The sequence below is a fragment of the Scatophagus argus genome, chromosome 17 (assembly GCF_020382885.2).
Source record: "Scatophagus argus isolate fScaArg1 chromosome 17, fScaArg1.pri, whole genome shotgun sequence".
In the NCBI taxonomy this organism is placed as follows: Eukaryota; Metazoa; Chordata; class Actinopteri; family Scatophagidae; genus Scatophagus; species Scatophagus argus.
In genome coordinates this window covers 6,844,001-6,861,668 of record NC_058509.1, presented here as the reverse complement: position 1 = coordinate 6,861,668, position 17,668 = coordinate 6,844,001, and the positions used below count along the sequence as shown (strand labels likewise).

General features: G+C 43.7%; 1 protein-coding gene across 9 annotated transcripts in view; it reads left to right on the top strand.

Moving 5' to 3' along the window:
* rbms3 (RNA binding motif, single stranded interacting protein) overlaps nucleotides 1-17,668 on the top strand; it is a 249,107-nt gene that overhangs the window by 95,266 nt on the left and 136,173 nt on the right. For 7 of the 9 annotated variants that reach the window (XM_046417466.1, XM_046417470.1, XM_046417464.1 and 4 more), the window contains one exon: nucleotides 11,076-11,233. In XM_046417466.1, the coding sequence (XP_046273422.1) occupies nucleotides 11,076-11,233 (158 nt within the window). The remainder of the gene's footprint in view (nucleotides 1-11,075; nucleotides 11,234-17,668) is intronic. The other 2 variants (XM_046417469.1, XM_046417472.1) reach the window with 1 other exon arrangement.

The following is a 17,668-nucleotide window of genomic DNA, read 5'->3' as shown; positions in this document are numbered from 1 at the left end:
GACATTGCTGGTTTGATTGCCTGCTGCTGCACGACCTTTTCTCCAGCTCATCCAGAAGTTCACATTCATCAAAATCTCATTTTTGCCTTGCAATTAGAGAGTGGCTGGATAATGTACTATTTCAAAGGCGTTTTGTTTTTCACACAGTTTTTTTTTTTTTTTTTTGCAGTCGTAATGTAGACAAGTAGCCGGATACCTGGGTTGCTTTAAATTATGGCTCGACACTTAAAACATTTGAGCCGTAATCAAAGAGATTAAGGACCCAGTAGTCATTTATTCATACTGTATTACAAGCCTGGTCTGTCCATTTTTTTAGCATCCCCGCCTTCCTCCTGCTCTTGCTTTGTACACCTGATTTTTCTGGCTTGGGTACAGGAGGAACGCAGCCCAGTTGGTTAGGATCCCTGCTCAGAATCCCTTGATATGCTTTTCAGATGTACGTCATAAAATAACCCTATAAACTACCACAAACCGGCCGTTCTCCGTTCCCTAGCTGATTTGTTATGGCTGTCTCAAGCCTTCCTGCCACAACAGCGGCTGGTGTTTAGTGCCAGTATTTAGTCTGGCAATTGTCAGAGACGCTTCAGTGAGTATATTCCTTGGGGGCCAAAAGTGACATTCCAGACCCAGTGCAACTACTTTGCATGTGAAAGAAAATGAGTATTGAAAGAGAGTGGGATGTGCGTTCTCTCCTGTGCATATTTATACACGTATCTGCATTTGTGTGGATCTTATCTCTTCATCTTTGCACGGGTGTGTTCATATGTGCATCATCGGGTATAAAGCTTCTACATCCTGTGTGTCTATTCCAGTTTGCTTTTCATTATCTGTTTGTTTTTCTGCTGTTTGTGTATGGTAATCCACCTGTGTGCGTGTGTGTGTGTGTGTGTGACTATGTATCACACATCTGTAGGCAGCGGTATGGGAAAATGAAACCGTCTGTGCATAAAACAACATGCAGAATAATGATGATGCAGTGCAGAAAATAAGCCAAGTGTTGTCCAGTGAGCACTTAATACACAGATATGTAGTAAAATTATATGATGTGAAAGAATGGGTTGAATGTGTGGACACTGACTTCATTAGAGTTATGTTTCATGGATTTCACAATATGAGACAACTACAGGTTAACACTGAAGCCAAAGGCTGTGCCAAATAAACAGAAGGAGAGCCAAACACCTTAGACATTTCCAACAACAGCTCGAAAGCAAAATCAAACATATAAATAAAAATAAGAAAAAAGACACTGAGTAGCAAATGGTAAAGTTAAATATTTATATTCATACTTCCTTAGCTTCCTAGTCATTAATTCTGTTGTCCTTGTCTTCACTAAAAGAATGATGTGTTTTTCTTCAAGGTTGTGAAGAAATTTCCAGTTTGGATTTAAGATTTGGACTGGTTAATGTTGAGAGCAGTTCCTTCTTCTTGATTGCCCTTTTTTTTAATTTTTACCTGTATTCATTTGTATTTTAAGCATTTTGGCATCATGTCTCATCATTGTCTCATCTAACCGTAACCGTGACCGTGTCTGTTGTTTGTTTGTGATTTGGCTTCCCTTTTAAGTTGTTGTTGCAGCTTTAGCACAAAGTCGTTCTTACATGTTGTGAGCTTTGAAAAACTTTTCTCACAGCGTGTTCACTGCAATAGTCTTTAATGTTTAAAAATACTGAGTGTCAGTCTGCCATTTGTGAAAACAGCGTTAACATTGCTCAATAACGCAAACATTACATAGTACCTTTAACATATGATTGTGGGCACACACACACACACACACACACACACACACACACACACACACACTGAGGTCAGCGTCAGGCAGTAACTCATGCATGGGGCTGTTGTGGACCTTTGAGCCTCTTTGTCACTCCTGCACCAATTAGGGCCTTATTTATGAATTTTAGCACAGCTGACCTTCTGGAAGAGGAGACGTAAATTTGTTTGTCTGGAGAACGGCGTAACAAATGGCATTCTGGGACAGCTCAAGCTTCCTCTCTATCAATCTGTCCCCTGTCTCTGTCTCTTTCTCTCTCTCTCCTGGCATTCTCCACAGCTCAGCAATAACACTCATCAACTGGTCAGCCGGTCAGCTATCTAGTCTGTCATTTAGAAACAGTCAGTCAACAAATTGGTCTTCCTGGACAGATAAACAAAGGACATTAGACCTATAAGTAAAATAAGATATGGTATATTTGAGAGTGGACTTTTTTAAGGATGAGGGAGAGAGACTTACAGTTGTGTGTTTGTTATTCAGCCGCTCTCTCACTTTCTCTGTCCTCTTATGCAGCCTATGAGAGCATTTCAGGGCAGAGCGCCAGCCCATGTGCGTGACTGGATTGGTAGACATTTGTCTCAGTGAGAGACAGATCAGCTAACCCCGCTCTCTCCTCCCTCGCCACATCTTCCACAGTCCTCCGTTTGTGCTTGCACTTCCTGTGAAAAACATAACTGACTCCTGAAGAATGTGGCCGATTAGAGACGGGGAGAGGAGTGTGGTGGTGGTGGTTGGGGGGGGGGGAATCATATGATTAAACAGAACACATTTAATCACTAATGTCCTGTAGACTGTCACTTTTTGTCAGAAAAGAGACAAACTTTAATTGGCTTCTTCAGGCAGCAACCACATTTGTGGTTCACAATTGACAACAGTCTTGGTATTTTAAGATTTGGTTCAGCCACCCGAAATGTAAGGATTTGCTTCTTTATCTGATATACATCACGATAAAAAAATACATTACGTTTCTGACTGTTGTTTAGACAAAGCCAGTAGTATGGATATGGGCTCTGCATGTTTATGGTGTAAATTTGTCTCCGCTTTCAGAAATTCTCTTGACTAAATTATGAATTGATCAATAAAAAAAAATCCATTTGCCACATCTGCTTTCTTAAAATGAGGCTTTGGTTCAACTGTATCCGTTATTTGTCTGTGGATCACATGTGGATCCATCAGTGGATCCCTTTTCAGACCATGGGTGCCAGCTCGGGGCCAAATGTTCGAAACTTCTCTCTCTCTCTCTTCTGCCGCTCCTATGGTTGCTCTGTCTTTAAATGAGTGCCTCTGTCCTCCCGCTTCCTCCCTCCATCCATCCAGCAGTCTCCACTCCCACACTGGCTAGCTTGCAAACAGACCCAGCTGGCCATAATGATGACAAATCAGCCCAAATATTTATGTCCATTGAGTTTCACTTTGGCTCTGCCCACGGCTTGCTCTCTGCTCCGCATCCCTCTGCATCGCTCATCACACTTGCAGTCAAACCATCGTAATTGCTGTCTACAAACACCCCTCAGCCCCGGCGATGTCACCTAAACACCAGGGACTCTTAATATCCTCAGAGAACCAAGTTTATGGCTGTCAGAGGAGTGGAATAAACATCGAAGCTTACAGCGTGCTTGTGTAGATTTTTGTGTGGGCCTGGTGACCAACCTGTTCTGTAAATGCAATGTGCTTTTATCTTGTAGCAGGAAACATGTGTTTGTCCCAGGTCCTACTCACTTTGCAGAAACTAAACAAGAATCTGAGGTAATGGAGGACCTCACTGAGTTCCTAGCTGAAAGTACCAATGTTGCAAATGGATCCTTAAGCTGTTTGAACCTAGCAGGCAGTTTGTTCCTGCCTGAACTCACAACCATGAGAATCCCTGTCAAATTTAAAATCAAATATTTGTTGTGTTTAGGGCATAACACTGTAATTAAATCAGCTCAGTTTTTATATTCATCAAATGTCCATCAGTGATTAGTAAAGTTTTGAAGACATATGCTTTATTTAATATGTAGTGCATCTGCACAGACATCCACCAACTGTGTGGGTCGGAGAAGTAATATTAGAGACAATGATTAATTATTTTAAATGTGGTTTCAAGCTTTTGATAAACAATAAGGTGTAAACCTAACCTTTGAGTATTGTAGGAGCCAGTTTTTCAAGTCTGACTTTGAGGGGCATAATTCACAAATCTTTGACATCCTTTGTGGAGGAACCACTTGATCATGGAAACCAAATGGATATTGCACTTCACCAGTCCTGCAGCTTGTGCATACTTAACAACCGGGGTCTCTGAAGAGGTCTCATCGTTCATTTGTAATAATATCAGTATAAAGTATAGAGGTCTTACCATATGACGACTTCTAGTCTTTGCTGAGTGCTTCTCCTCCAATGACAGCCTTATTGGGAAAAAAAAATCTTTTCTAGGTCATATGCTTGCATTGTTGTTCCTTGCACATATTTTTGTGTTGTGAACTGTGGTGATTCGTGACTAATTATTGATCCCACAGTACCAATTAAATCCTGACAAAAAAGTGCAGATAAATGGGACAGCTAAAAAAACAAAACAAAACAAAAAAAAAGGTTCATTCTGAAAAGCACTTTAATTCCAGTTCCATCCTTGTGCTATCTTTGGATGCCAGATTTACAATAGGTAATCACACAGCAGCTTTTTACAATCAGGCTTTAATACAAACGAGTTTTATTGTTTCCTAACATAATTGCTAACATCAGTTCTGATTGATTTCTCGTAGTAAAATGATGCATTTCAGACTTAACATTATTTTCCCATTATGTCACCGACTTGCAGCCGGAATAGATGACTCAGTGCTTTTTAGCAGTGATGATACATAAAGCGTGTCTCGTTTACCTCCATAGCTCTTGTCGTTTGTGTCAGGTTGTATGCGTGCATCCTACCTCCATCCCCTGTAAAAGATATGGCCCTTAATTTAACTGTAGCTCTGTATCCTGACGTGAAAGACAACATCCCACTCTTATCTGTCCCAAAGTGAAAGCGAGTGGGAAAGAGACCAAGTGTGGGGAGAGGGGCATAAAAAGGGAGGCTTCAGAAGAAACAAGACAGGAAGTTGGTGAAAAGGGAGTGCGCATTAAGGAAAGCAACCGAAACAAGAGGAAGAGCTCCATCTCCTGCTTTGAGAGATCCTGGAAACAGACCAATGGGCATATTTAAAATTAGCCCCCCTGCGTCATTGTCCACAAAAGGGTTGACTTACCATCCTTCCCAGTCCCTGGGCTTTTTGTTTTTACTGAGGATGAAGGCCCTCGGGCGATATGACTCCTGTACATTATTCTGTCTCATTCCCATTCAATCTTTTTCTCTTATATTTACCTTCGCCAAAAAGGTTACGTTTTCAGTTTGGTTTGTTTGTCACCAGGATTACAGAAAAACTGGCCTAATTTTTTGTGAAATTGGGAGAAGGGTGAAGCATGGGCCAAGAAAGAACCCTTTAAATTTGCAAAGGGATCTGAATCATGCGGCAGACACATAAATTAATCTTCACTTTCGTTAAGATAGCAAGCATTTCATAACTGTACATTTTGATGTTACAGTAGGGTTTAGACCTTTTGGCCTTGGTTTAGGACTTCGCTCCAAGTGTCCTTTTAGTTCCTTCTTTTTTTCCCCTCCTTGTTTTCTGGTTTGGCTGTTCTCTTAGGCCTTGGCTTCAACTCTTTCATACCTGCAACTGCATCTCTCTCTCATTTTTCTTTCTTTCACCCCTCTTCTTGCCTGTGTGCACCCTCTCCATCACCCTCCCATATGTAGAGGTCTCGCTCTTCCCTTTTAGGAAACATTTGGCTGTAGCATCAGTGGTGTTGCATTCCCAGGTGAGCTGGGGATGATTTGCTATTCACTCCTCTGGCTATGGGTTTACCTCGTCAGGCGTAGACAAAGAGAGGAAGAGAAACGGAGAGGCAAAAGGAGAACAGGCAATAGCTCACTTCCTTCTGCCTTTCAGTGCCCCCCCCCCTCCCCTTCTCTCAACATTGAGATGCAGCCGCGGCTCTCAGAACACATGTTTAAGGGCTAAAGGTTTGGAAGCAGCTATCCAGGATGGATGAGGGATTTGTGTTCCTTTCGTGCTTAGAGGCTGCTGTGAATGCAGCCGACCGCCGAGCTAGCTGTTAGTTCTGGCAGTTTGGAAGGGATGCCTCTGGGACTATGCTTGTCTTTAAGAGTCTTTGCAGAGACTTTGCCAGCATGAATTAATGGAGGATGAGCTGAGAGGCTTTTTTCTTCAATTTAAAGAGACTGCTTGTCATTTTTTGTGGCAGGTTTTCTGCGTGTCTGTGTCTGACTCCAGTGACTCACTGAACGCAAACACACAAATACACGAACACACAGAATAGGATATACACATGAATGTACACTCTCATACATGTTCACCCTGCCGCATGGTGACAGCTGATCTCGAGCTGTGGCGTCCTGGCCGTGGGGTTTTGGGCTGGGTTACCTTGGTTTACTGATATTGACAGCGTGGCCTTGCCTGGCCTCTTGCCAGTGGTGAGCTGGCTCTCACTGACTGCTCTGGCCTCCTATAAATCAGGGCCAATTACCACGGTGGTGCACAGTCGCCTCTCCTCCAGTCGCAGCTTCCTCCCTGCACTCTGCAGGACAGAGTGCAGGGAGGAAGGGAGAAAGGCAGAGAAGCCACATCCCTGCTTTGATTCCAATTACTGCTGTGGCTGCCCTGCTCTGTTTGGCAAACATTGTGTACTTACATAGTATGTTTCCATTTCTTTTCATATACAAGGGAACCACCTTGTCTCCAGAGAGATGACATATCATAAACCCATATTTGGAATTAAAATATTTCAGTTTTTCCCAAACCATTTTATGTTACAGTCCTCTTTTTTTTTAGCATTAACTGGAAGTGTTACTTTTTAGATTGAAAAATCCTCCCACTTCTAAACAAATTGGATTATATGAACAAAGCTGAAACTGGGGCTGCTAGCTCATGGAGAGAGGAGGAACGTGATATTCTGGATTTGCATTGTTTCAACAGAGCAGCAGTCGAAAGCAGTATAAATAAGGCTGCAATGGCACATATACATACACATAATACATAAAGATTTCACACAGTGTAAAGATGCTACACATGCAGTACATCCATCCATCCATTTTCTATACCGCTTATACCGCAGCCTATCCCAGCTGACTACAGGCGAGAGGCGGGGTACGCCCTTAATTCCAGGCACACGAAGGCATACAACCACACACACACACACTCACACCTAGGGGCAATGGAGAGTAGCCAATTAACCTAAAGTGCATGTCTTTGGGATTGTGGGAGGAAGCCGGAGTACCCGGAGAAAACCCACGCAGGCACAGGGAGAACATGCAAACTCCACATAGAAGGGCCCAGACCGGGATTCAAACCTGGAACCCTCTAGCTATGAGGCGACAGCGCTAACCACTGCACCACTGTGCCGCCCTATACAGTACATGAACATGTAAATAACAGGACGCACACAAGGTTCAGGTCTACATATTACTCTCAGTGACAGAGCAGGGCTAGCTGTGGTCTGTAAAATAAAAAAATATGTGTTGTCCTTGTGTGGCTGTGTGAATATACAGTGCAGTGCTGTGTGCCCTCAGCCTATGTAACGTACGCTAGATTTATCATCCTCACTTAATACACTCATAAACATTCCCTGGCATGTCACAGAGGCTGTGAACCCTCCTGCACGGCTGGCTCGGTAAATTGGGCCTGTGTAAACCATTCAGCCCGTCTAAAATACAGTGCGGCAAATTGAAATCCCCAGTAAGCCTCTGTAGTGGCATGTCACAGCTGGGTGGGGAGGAGGGAGAATGGAGCTTTTTCTCATTTACCACCTGGAGGTTTTTGAAGTGTCATAACCAGCTATTCCCCCACACTCTTCTTTACTCTTTCTGTTTCTTTTTCTCCTTTGCCCGTCCCTCCCTTTCCCTCTGTCGTCCATTTCCTCTCCTCTCTTGCTGAAATACCCTTTGTCAAATGCTGCATTCAATCCTCATCATTCTGACACGTGAGGCCTGTATTTATTTTACATTTGAGAAGCCGGATCTTACCGAGTGACAGGCTGAGGATAAACAGCAGTCATGGAGCCATCCGGAGGGAGAAACAAGCTTGGTTATTAACCTCCAGTGAGGCGACCAGATGAAGCCAAGAAAGAATTTGATTTAAAACAAAAAAGGGGGGAACATTGTTTTTGTTTCTTTCTTTTTTCTTTTTTTTGGTGGGAATGTGTGCATGTGTGTTGAAGCAACAGTCAGTGTGTGCTTGCTAATTCACATACTGCTCCCACTGCATATACATACATACGCTGCACACCTCGATGTGGTCGCAAGCTTCTTTTGTCCATCCTACGCATGTAAATTGGCACCCTTTGAGGGTACAAGAGTGGGAATTGTGGTCAAATTAAAACACTTTTTAACCCTTAAGAATCCGACATGAAACCCACTCACCCTGTCCCTCCATCCACCCAACAGTTGTCATTTCTCTGAGGCCTTCGGCGCCCATTCTATTCCTCATCCCAAGGGACTCTCCCTGCCTTTTTTCTTTCTCCTTGGATAACTTCGGTCTCTGCCTCCTCATCCAGTGCTGTAAGTAATGGGCTGGTTTTGACCCTCTATGCCTCATTGTGTAAGATTTCAGCTTCTGACCTTAAAAAATGAAAGCAAATCGATAGGGCGGGACACATGAATTCCAAAGCCCAGGATGCAAGCCAAGCCTGGAGCCCAGGGAGGAGGAGGAGGAGGAGGAAGAAGAAGAAAAGGAGGAGGGTTGTGTGTATTACTGAAGGGCTAAAACAAAGAAAGAAAGCCCACGAAACAGAGAGGGAATTTCAATTAACCTTCAGCACTGACGGCAACTCTGTGTCTCCTATTTGTGCTGGTGAATTTGTACATGTCACACAGTATGTTAAGTACTGTATGTGTAATTTAAGTGGGCTAGTGAAAAATAAAACAAAAGAGGTTAGGGGAGCGGGGGTGTAAGGTGAAAGCCTCAAAGTCAAGGCTTGAACTGCAGCTGTGCACATTCCAGTGACTTTGAGTGGGAGAAAATAACTCTCATGGAGCACTCAAGAGATTAAGATTCTTCTATATTACTGCCACTGCACAAAAACATGAGTCTGCTTTTTTCATACTGGCCTGTGTAACCACGGCTACCAAAGCAGCATGAGGGACAAAAGATGGAGGAAGGGGTTAAAGTAGAATTTGTATGTGAGTCCACTTGTCAAAGTTAATGACTTGATCCTTGGACTTAAGTCACAAAAATAGCAACTTGAGACTTTGAAACTGTGGGATTCAACAGATCTGAGTATAAAGACTTGACCGCAAAGAAATTTAAGTGCTTTCTGAAATTGCCGTGCCTTTATTGGAAAGCAAAAGTGAAGAGAGGACAGGAAATGAGGGAGTGAGAGGCTAACGGGATACAAACTGGGAACTTGAGGTTCATGGTTGACATCCTAACCTTAAAGCCACAGGGGCTCTTGAGGTTGGACCTGGTAAAAAATCCGAAACAGTAGAAATAACAGCTGGCCTTACATGGCAACGCATCACACAAATGTAATTATGAAACAAGTTTTAACTAATCAGGCAACAAAATATTAACCAGACCTGAGAGCCTTTAACCTTAACTTTGGATTTTCTTCTAAACACTGAAGACATGCCCTGCAGGGGCTTGAACTTGACTTGAGACTTAACAGTTGGAGTTGCCCCAAAAGGGCTTAGAAGAGATTTGGTGATGGCACTCTGTATAAGGCTCTTTTGACTTCTGTGTGAAAGGATATTTCAGGTGGTACGTGTGTGTGTGTCCATACATAGACGTGTCTACAACGTATGTGTGTGTCCCACACAGCGAGTGGCTGCCCATCAGTTCCACTTAGCTCAGCGTGATAATTGGCCATCCTCTGATGGACGTTGCTCCCTCTTCACGCTCCAGGGACCCCAGCTCTTTGTATGAAGAGCGGGAGGCAACACGCTGGCATGGCACACACGCTTAAAATAGCGCATCAAATCAGCCATGCTTCGGCAGCCGCTGCCAACGTGTGGGGCGGATTGGAGGGCTAATGGTGTGTGTGTGTGCACGTGTGTTTAACTGTGTATATGTGCTTTTATGGCATGGTATGGGGTCCTGCGGTTCTCTCTGGGGAGGATAAGGGGTTAATGTGGTTAACTGGAACTGGTGGGGGTATTTAGTCATGTCCCTCTCCCTCTCCCTGACCATTTTTTTTCCCCTTTTCCGTTTCATCCATCACTCACTTACTTTATTGCAGTGTGCTTCGTTCTCCTTCTTTCTCCCCTTCTCGCTCGCTCTCTTCTTCTATTCCTCTCCCTCTCTCCTCCCCCTTTCCGCTCATGCCCACGGGGCCCTGGTTCTCTCTTTTCTGTCACTATGTGCAGTGTCCCTGCAATAGAGATATAAATGGGCTGTGAGCAGGGGGCCCTGACTCCTGTGCCATAAATCTACACTAACAGCACAACAGACACATGAGGAGAGCAGGGGACGGGGAGGAGAGGGAGGGAATCACATATCTTATACATTTCAAATATATCTTGGAAGATAGAGATTTTACCAACAAAAGACATTCATATTGAGATGTTTATGAAATAGGCCGGAGAGGATTTCTGTATCAAGATTTCACACCCTTGGAGGTGTAAATTGTGTGACAGCGTATTGAAATTAGTTTTGAGGGTATGAATAGTAAGCAGGAACCTGTATCATTTAAAAACGTCAGAAGCTGATGGAAGCCCTCTGAACTCTAATTTGAGTCAATCCCCTTGCTGAAATGTTTACTTAAAAAATACAGAAAAGTTTACACTTTTCACTTCATTGGGGCGTTAAGAAAAAAAAACCTGCACGCTGACAAAGAACTTCAGATGCTATGGACAGAACAAAGGTGACACAAAAAGTAGAAAAAGCAAAGTGTATACAGAGTATACTTTTTTGACTTTTTGGTCATTGTGCAGACCTTTTTTCTTCTCCACTTGAGACTGTTGTATTCTTATTATCTGAGACTGAGGTGAGATGTTTGTTTTCTCGAGATTCTACTTAACATCTGCTGTTGGGTTGAATGTTTTCATCTCTTACTGACTCTGATCTGATCTCTCAGTATTGCAGCCACTCTGAAATATCTGCTCTCATAATTGCAGCAACATTGAACTGATGGTGCCTGCTGTTACTTGAAAAGATATATTTTCCATACTCCTTCTCACACTGTATCCCTCAGTGATTTTAACTCTTTCTCTTAGGAATTCAACCTATATCTAGTTGCTTGTGTTAAGCCTTTCCTCTCTTTATCCGTCTCTTCCCAGCAGTCCTATGCTCCACCCCCTCATCCCATGGCTCCTCCCAGCCCGAGCACCAACAGCTGCAGCCAGGGAGGGGCAGAGCAGCTGAGTAAGACCAACCTGTATATCCGAGGCCTGCCTCCTGGGACCACCGACCAGGACCTCATCAAACTCTGCCAACCGTGAGTACTGGCAACAATTACAGTTAAATACAGAGACTCCTCTGTCACACTTGCCAGTTCCACTATGGGATGTACTTGGCCATGAATTGCATCTTGTGCATTTAGAAGATATGTATGGTATGTCGCTATATATTTATCCAACTCCCTGCTAATGTTACTGTAGCCTACATAAATGTCATCCTCTTTAATTTATTTAATGTGGAAACTTCATGTTTCCACATTAATCTTCCCATATATTCCATGTTAATGTAAACTTTCTAAAAAACAAATCATCTTGTCGTTTTGCCTCTCTTGGAAATTGTATATAACCAGTAAGGGTGAAAAGTCAAATCCATTCTGGATATTTAAAGGTAATTTAACCTGTCATCTTTAAAAGCATTTAATGAAAACAAATTCTCAAGCTCTAAATGATGAGGGAAAACTTTTATTTGCTCTCTCCCGCAGTCCAAATAAGTTTAACCCTGACAAGATCCTAATAGCAACTAATAGCATAAATTACTGACAAACTGGAGACACAAGAGGATGAAGGATGTTGTACTTGACAAGATGGAAAAATCACTTTGCCTTTGGGAACACTGCAGAAAGTTCCCGTAGTTCTTGGGCTTCAAAACATGAAACTAACAGCCAAGGAGACAAGGATACAAGCATACAAGTGAAATGTCAAATGGCAAGTCAAAAGTCAGTCAAAGTTAGTTGTAGCCAGCATAGAACTGATTTACATAGAACTGATTTTAGTCCGTGTCTACAGTCAAATAACCAATCACTTGCTTAATTCCAATATTTCATTACAAAATTATTTAATGCAAGAAGTAGTTACATATGTGGCAACCAACTGAAGATGTGTTTTAAAATGTAAAAAAACAAAAAAACCCAACTTTTTTTACGTTGTTTTCTTATATGCTTCCATTGGCATGAGTGTTGGTAGATAATGATTGAATTTTTAGTTTTAGTTTTCGGTGAACTGCTCCTTTAAATGCCAAACTGATCAACCAAGTAGTTCACTTCTAAGACGAAAATCACAGGCATGAAAAAAGGTCTATGTACAATACCTTTCACACCCCATTAAACTGCTACCAACTGAGTGTATTTTAGGGACACACACAAAGGTGCTCATAAAGCTCTGCCAAATGTTCTTGATAGAGAAAACACACACACTCACACCTGCCTGCACACAGCTCAATAAGGCCTAATAAAGCTTAGATTGGACCACCTCCCCCAGGAATCACAGACCAAGACCTCATCAAGCTGTAACAAACAGTCACAGGGGCTTTCTTTCTCTGTGTGTCTCTGTCTCTCACACACACTCACACACATGGACACACACAAGCAGCTTTGTTCAGCTCCATTAGGCCCTTTCACTTCTAAAATAGTGAAAAGGGGGTCAAGATCATTAATGGAGACAAGGCCAGCAGATTGTGAAATACAGGCCATGAGCGAGTGTGTCTGGTTGCATAATCCTTTCTTGGCCATATTTCCAGAAATGTCCTGGTCAAACGTGGCCAATTATTCAATGATTCTTTGGAGACGGGAACATGCTGTCCAGTATATTTGGTAATGCTCCCGGTAGCCGTGTCATAAGTCATGCATTTATTCTTGATACTGACCCATCTAAATTCCATTAGCCTGAGAGGCGGCCCGATAAGATTTGGAAAAGCAGTCAGCATTTTGACATTGCATATCTCTCCCTTAGCTCGTGCATTCACCAAGTCGTACAGAGTTGGACAGTTTCAATTTCATTTCTAATTCCATATGATCTTGAATGTTTTGAGCATAACTATTTGGAAGGGCAAACCATGTCAGAGCTTATGTAAAATACCCCAGTAGTGTGCATGTTTGTGACTGCAGATTTGCATTCTAATATACAGCTTTTCTCCTGTGTGTTATGGAAAACTACTGACTTTGTTATTGCTTGGATCTTCCGTGCTGTCCTCTTGTGGCTGTCCCCTTGTTCAGCTGTTTCCAACACTTCTCTCTCTCTCTCTCCCCTTATATCTCCCATCCTTCCTTCTGTGTGTATTGCCTGCCTAAGAGCCCCCAAGGTTGCCCGAGGTGTGCTGTGCCAGTGAAAATCCAATGCCACTGAAACTTTAATTAGCGAGACCATGTTTCAGTGGCAGGCGGGTGGCAGCATCCTAGAAAAGGTCATGCGACTGTTCTGCAGTCTGCAGCACCCTGGGTCCCCCCTCAGGTTTTTCCCCCCACTGGCCCACTGCCCCTCCAGTGCCTCCTCTGCTGGCCATCAACCCTATCAACTCCCCCCCATGGGGCTGATGGCTGTGTTAAACCTAAACTGTAACTAAATGTATTGCTGTAGCTTTGGAAAAATGCAAAGTGGTGGAGTTTCACTCACATTAGCTTGCTTAGTGACTTTTCAACATGGATCTCTGTGCTCACTCAGATCTCAGTGTGTGTGAGTGTGAATGTGTTTGCATTTACGTGCTCTTGCGTAGACCCTGCTGGAAGTGAGACAAACTGAAGCGGATTCTTTGGTGGCCTGGGTTTGTTGTGCCACACACTGAAAAGCAGATCTTGCTGCCCTGGCTCACCACTATCTCAAAAGCAAACACGCTGCCGCCAAACTGATGCATTCTTGACAACAGGCCATATCATAGTTCCTGGTTGGAGGCTGTTGCAAGCAGGCTGAGAGTTGCCAAAAAAATAAATGCTGTCTACTGTGGTTGTGACCCCTGCCTTTTGACTCTTAATATTTTGCTGCCAAGATCCTGTCACATGTTCAGTAGCCTTCATCAAGGTCTCGCATCCTCCCAAAGTTCACAGTTTTCTCATTAAGTACAGAAGTTTCAGTTTCTGGATTTTAACAAGCACATCAGGTCTGTTTGCTCATTTTAGTCAAAGTTAATTCTGTATGATTTCAATGATATGTAACTTACTGATTACAAATTTCCTAAAAACAGCTCAGCCCTGTGTTACAGTGGTGTGCAACTGGAGGCTTAATGGTGGCTTAGCCTGTTATCGGCAGGATATTTTTCTTGCTCTTCACAGTGGCAATGCTGCATCGGTGTTAGCACTTACTTTTATTGTTCTGTTTGCTGATACTGAATAGACTTGATATGGTGACTCTGAATAGAAAGAGATGTCTACGGATGTGATGCAGACTGGTTCAGCTGGCCTCCACCCCCAGCCTTTACTCACTGTGGTAACCAAGCCTTAAATTGCACACACACAAACATGCAGTTAACAACAAACAAAAATGGGATTACTTAAGTTACCAGGAACAAGATTTCTTTTGAGACTAGCCACCTCCTTCAACCTCCCTGTGGTCACTGGGAGCAAAAGTAAATACAGAAGAGCACCAAAGTTCTCACAGCATTTGGAGATGCATGCTGAGCTGCTGAACGAGTAATTAAATGGATTTGGGTGGGTGCTTAATCTCTGTTTTATTCAGCTGGCTGGATGTTGGGTCCTCTGCAGCCGTCAGCCTGATATATGGACATAGAGAAGAGGCCAAAAGAGTGGAGTGGGGATCTGTTGGCTAAACACCCAGATAGTGAGAGGCCTTCCTACTTGCCTGGCTGGCTCTGTGAGTGGAAGGATAAAGGGATGGAGGGATGGATAGAACAGCCGTTACTGTGAGAAAAATTCCTTGGCCTAACCAGCCAGGTTGAGGCATTGGGCCAAGTCTAAGCCCAACACCAACCCCATCCAACCCAAAGGCTGGTACAGCCAACAGATCTAACTTGGCCAGCACAGCCCCCAAACATGCAGACTTGATAACCTTATTCACCAGCCAGCTTTTAGGTAGCACGCACATTTTTCTTGTTTGCAATCCACCACCCAAAAGAAGCGAGGAAAGGATGGAAGCAGATTGTTGGATGAAAGGTTGAAAGCAAGAACGAGAAGGATTTCTTTTTTTTTCTTTACGAGGGCCCACACCTGGAATAACAGGGACAAGCAGTTCACATTTTCTCTGCCAGCAGCCCAAATCCATAACTCAAACTGCCAAGGACCCTGGAGGTCCCTCAACTCCCAACTCTTTGCTCCTCCTCTTCTTCCTCTTTAACCCCACCTCCCTCTCATCTGCTTCCTCCCGTGGCCTCCTTCTCCTTCTGGTTTTCCTCACCCAATTTCAGTCATGGCCGAGCCGGAGCTGCACCATCAGTCGCGCCGCTTACGCCTTTGTGCCATGGTCTGATCAAACACACAGAGTGAGCCAAATCACTGCCAATTGTACAAATAACCTCTCCCGTGCGTGCCGAGGGAATTCTGGAGGGGTGGGCCAAAGAATAAGGGTAGACGAGGGACAGAGCCATAAGGTATGCTAAGCGGAGGAGGTGAGGGGAAGGGAAAACAGGGGTGACCGTGGAACCACCTGTTTTTATGTAGCAGAGGCCCGGGCACTGAGCGGCGTCACATTATCCCTAATGACTCTCTGAGGTCCAGTGTTGACATTAGCTGCCTAGCTATCAGAGCCAGCCTGTTCCATGGCTTTGTTTCAGAAAACTGACAGAGGCGATGAGTGTGAGCAGAGGCGCTCCAGTCCACATCACATATCCCGTCACGCCTCCCTCCCAGTACAGCTAGACCAGACTGTAGAGTCAGACTGATACAGCAGCGACAAGTATGATCTTCCCAGTTTAGGCTCTCACAAACTTAACGAGACGTCTGTATATATTTAGCTCAATTAGTAAGGAGGATTTACTTTACAACAATGTCCAATGATCAAAATAAAGAAAACATTTAATGTTTGTCATATTAACCGCCAGCTACCATTGATGTTTACTGTTAGTTACTTTTTTTTTTTTTCAACTTCAGTATATCCCATCCATCCATTTTCTATACCACTTATCCGTCAGGGTCGCAGGGAGGCTGAAGCCTATCCCAGCTGACTACGGGCGAGAGGCGGGGTTCACCCTGGACTGGGTTCACCCTGGCAGGGCCAACACACAAAGACAGACAACCACACACTCTCACACTCACACCTAGGGGCAATGTAGAGTAGCCAATTAACCTAATGTGCATGTTTTTGGTATTGCGGGAGGAAGCCGGAGAACCCGGAGAAAACCCACGCAGGCACAGGGAGAACATGCAAACTCCACATAGAAGGGCCCAGACCGGGATTCAAACCTGGAACCCTCTTGCTATGAGGCGACAGTGCTAACCACTGCACCACCGTGCCACCCTTCAGTATATCCCTCTCAGTATATAGGCGCATGACAGTAAAATGGAAATAACAAAAGAGTGAAGAATACCAGAGTGAATAAATGATGAAGTACAGTTTTACACAGTAACGTCACTGCATGTTGTGTTTACAGGTGCTTGGACCATCTCTTGGTGGCTCACAGATGAAACAGAAATTAATAATAATCAAATACTGCTTTTCCTCTATGATGTTGCTGCTTTCTGATTACATTTTATCAGATTTTAAAATAATCTACACTGGTGTCAGTCTCAAAAACCTAATACTGAGTTGTAATCCAAACTGCATGTTCCTCTGTTCTGTGTATCTCTTTTGCGTAATATCCCCCAACCCTAACATGCCCTCCTCTTGTCAACCGTGCACGGTCAAGTTGTGCGTCACTCAGGGTATAAAGAGATAGTAGTGCTTAACCTCTGAAAAATAGCGAGACCGCCACAGGAATGCCCAAACTAAACTACTCCTACAGCTACAGCTTCACGCTGAGCGCAAGCATCTGCTGTTCCTGGAACCAGAAGCCTATGTGTGTCTATGTGTGAACGCCTTTCTCGCTCTCTCTCTCACTATCCCCCTCTCTGTTTCGCTCACCTCTCTCCTCTCTCTTTCTTTCTCGCCGTTGCTGTTGCACTCTCTCTCCCGTCTCCATGTGCTCTCGCTGTTTGCTCTCATCTGCTCTACCACATCTCTTCATCACGTTAATCTCTCCGCTTCTTCGCTTCAGCAGAAGTGACATTGTTATTTCATTGCCCGGGCCAAACTGACTAAAATTCCACGCCTTTTTCCTTACCAAACATCGATTTTAGAGCTCGGGCAAGCGGAGAAGCTGATTTGGCCTTAGGCAGGTTTTTTGAATTATTTATCCTCCCATTACTGTATACATGACACGTAGACAGTTTGCCTATTTAGAGGCTGAAAAGAGCTTCTTTCTCACTTTTGCACTGAAGTTGACACTGTTGACAGTTAATGCTTTGACAGTAATTTTCTTGAATAGCATTTTTAGCTTGTTAGACGCTGATTTAGTATGATTTCTGGGCCTTAGATTCACACCAAATGATCACATAGTCTTTTAAATATGTCAGGTTTTCTGGTTACTTGGCTGTGTTTCACCTCGGTTTGCCTCCAGGAACTAATGCAAAAAAACCATAGCAACCAGTGTGCAACAGTCCTCTGTGCCTCCCCCCAACTGTGGTTTGCATTTTATCTGACTCCAGCCGTACAGGACAGTTTATAAGCTGCAACGGAAGCAACAGCAGAGTCTCTGGTGCAACAAAACTGATTGA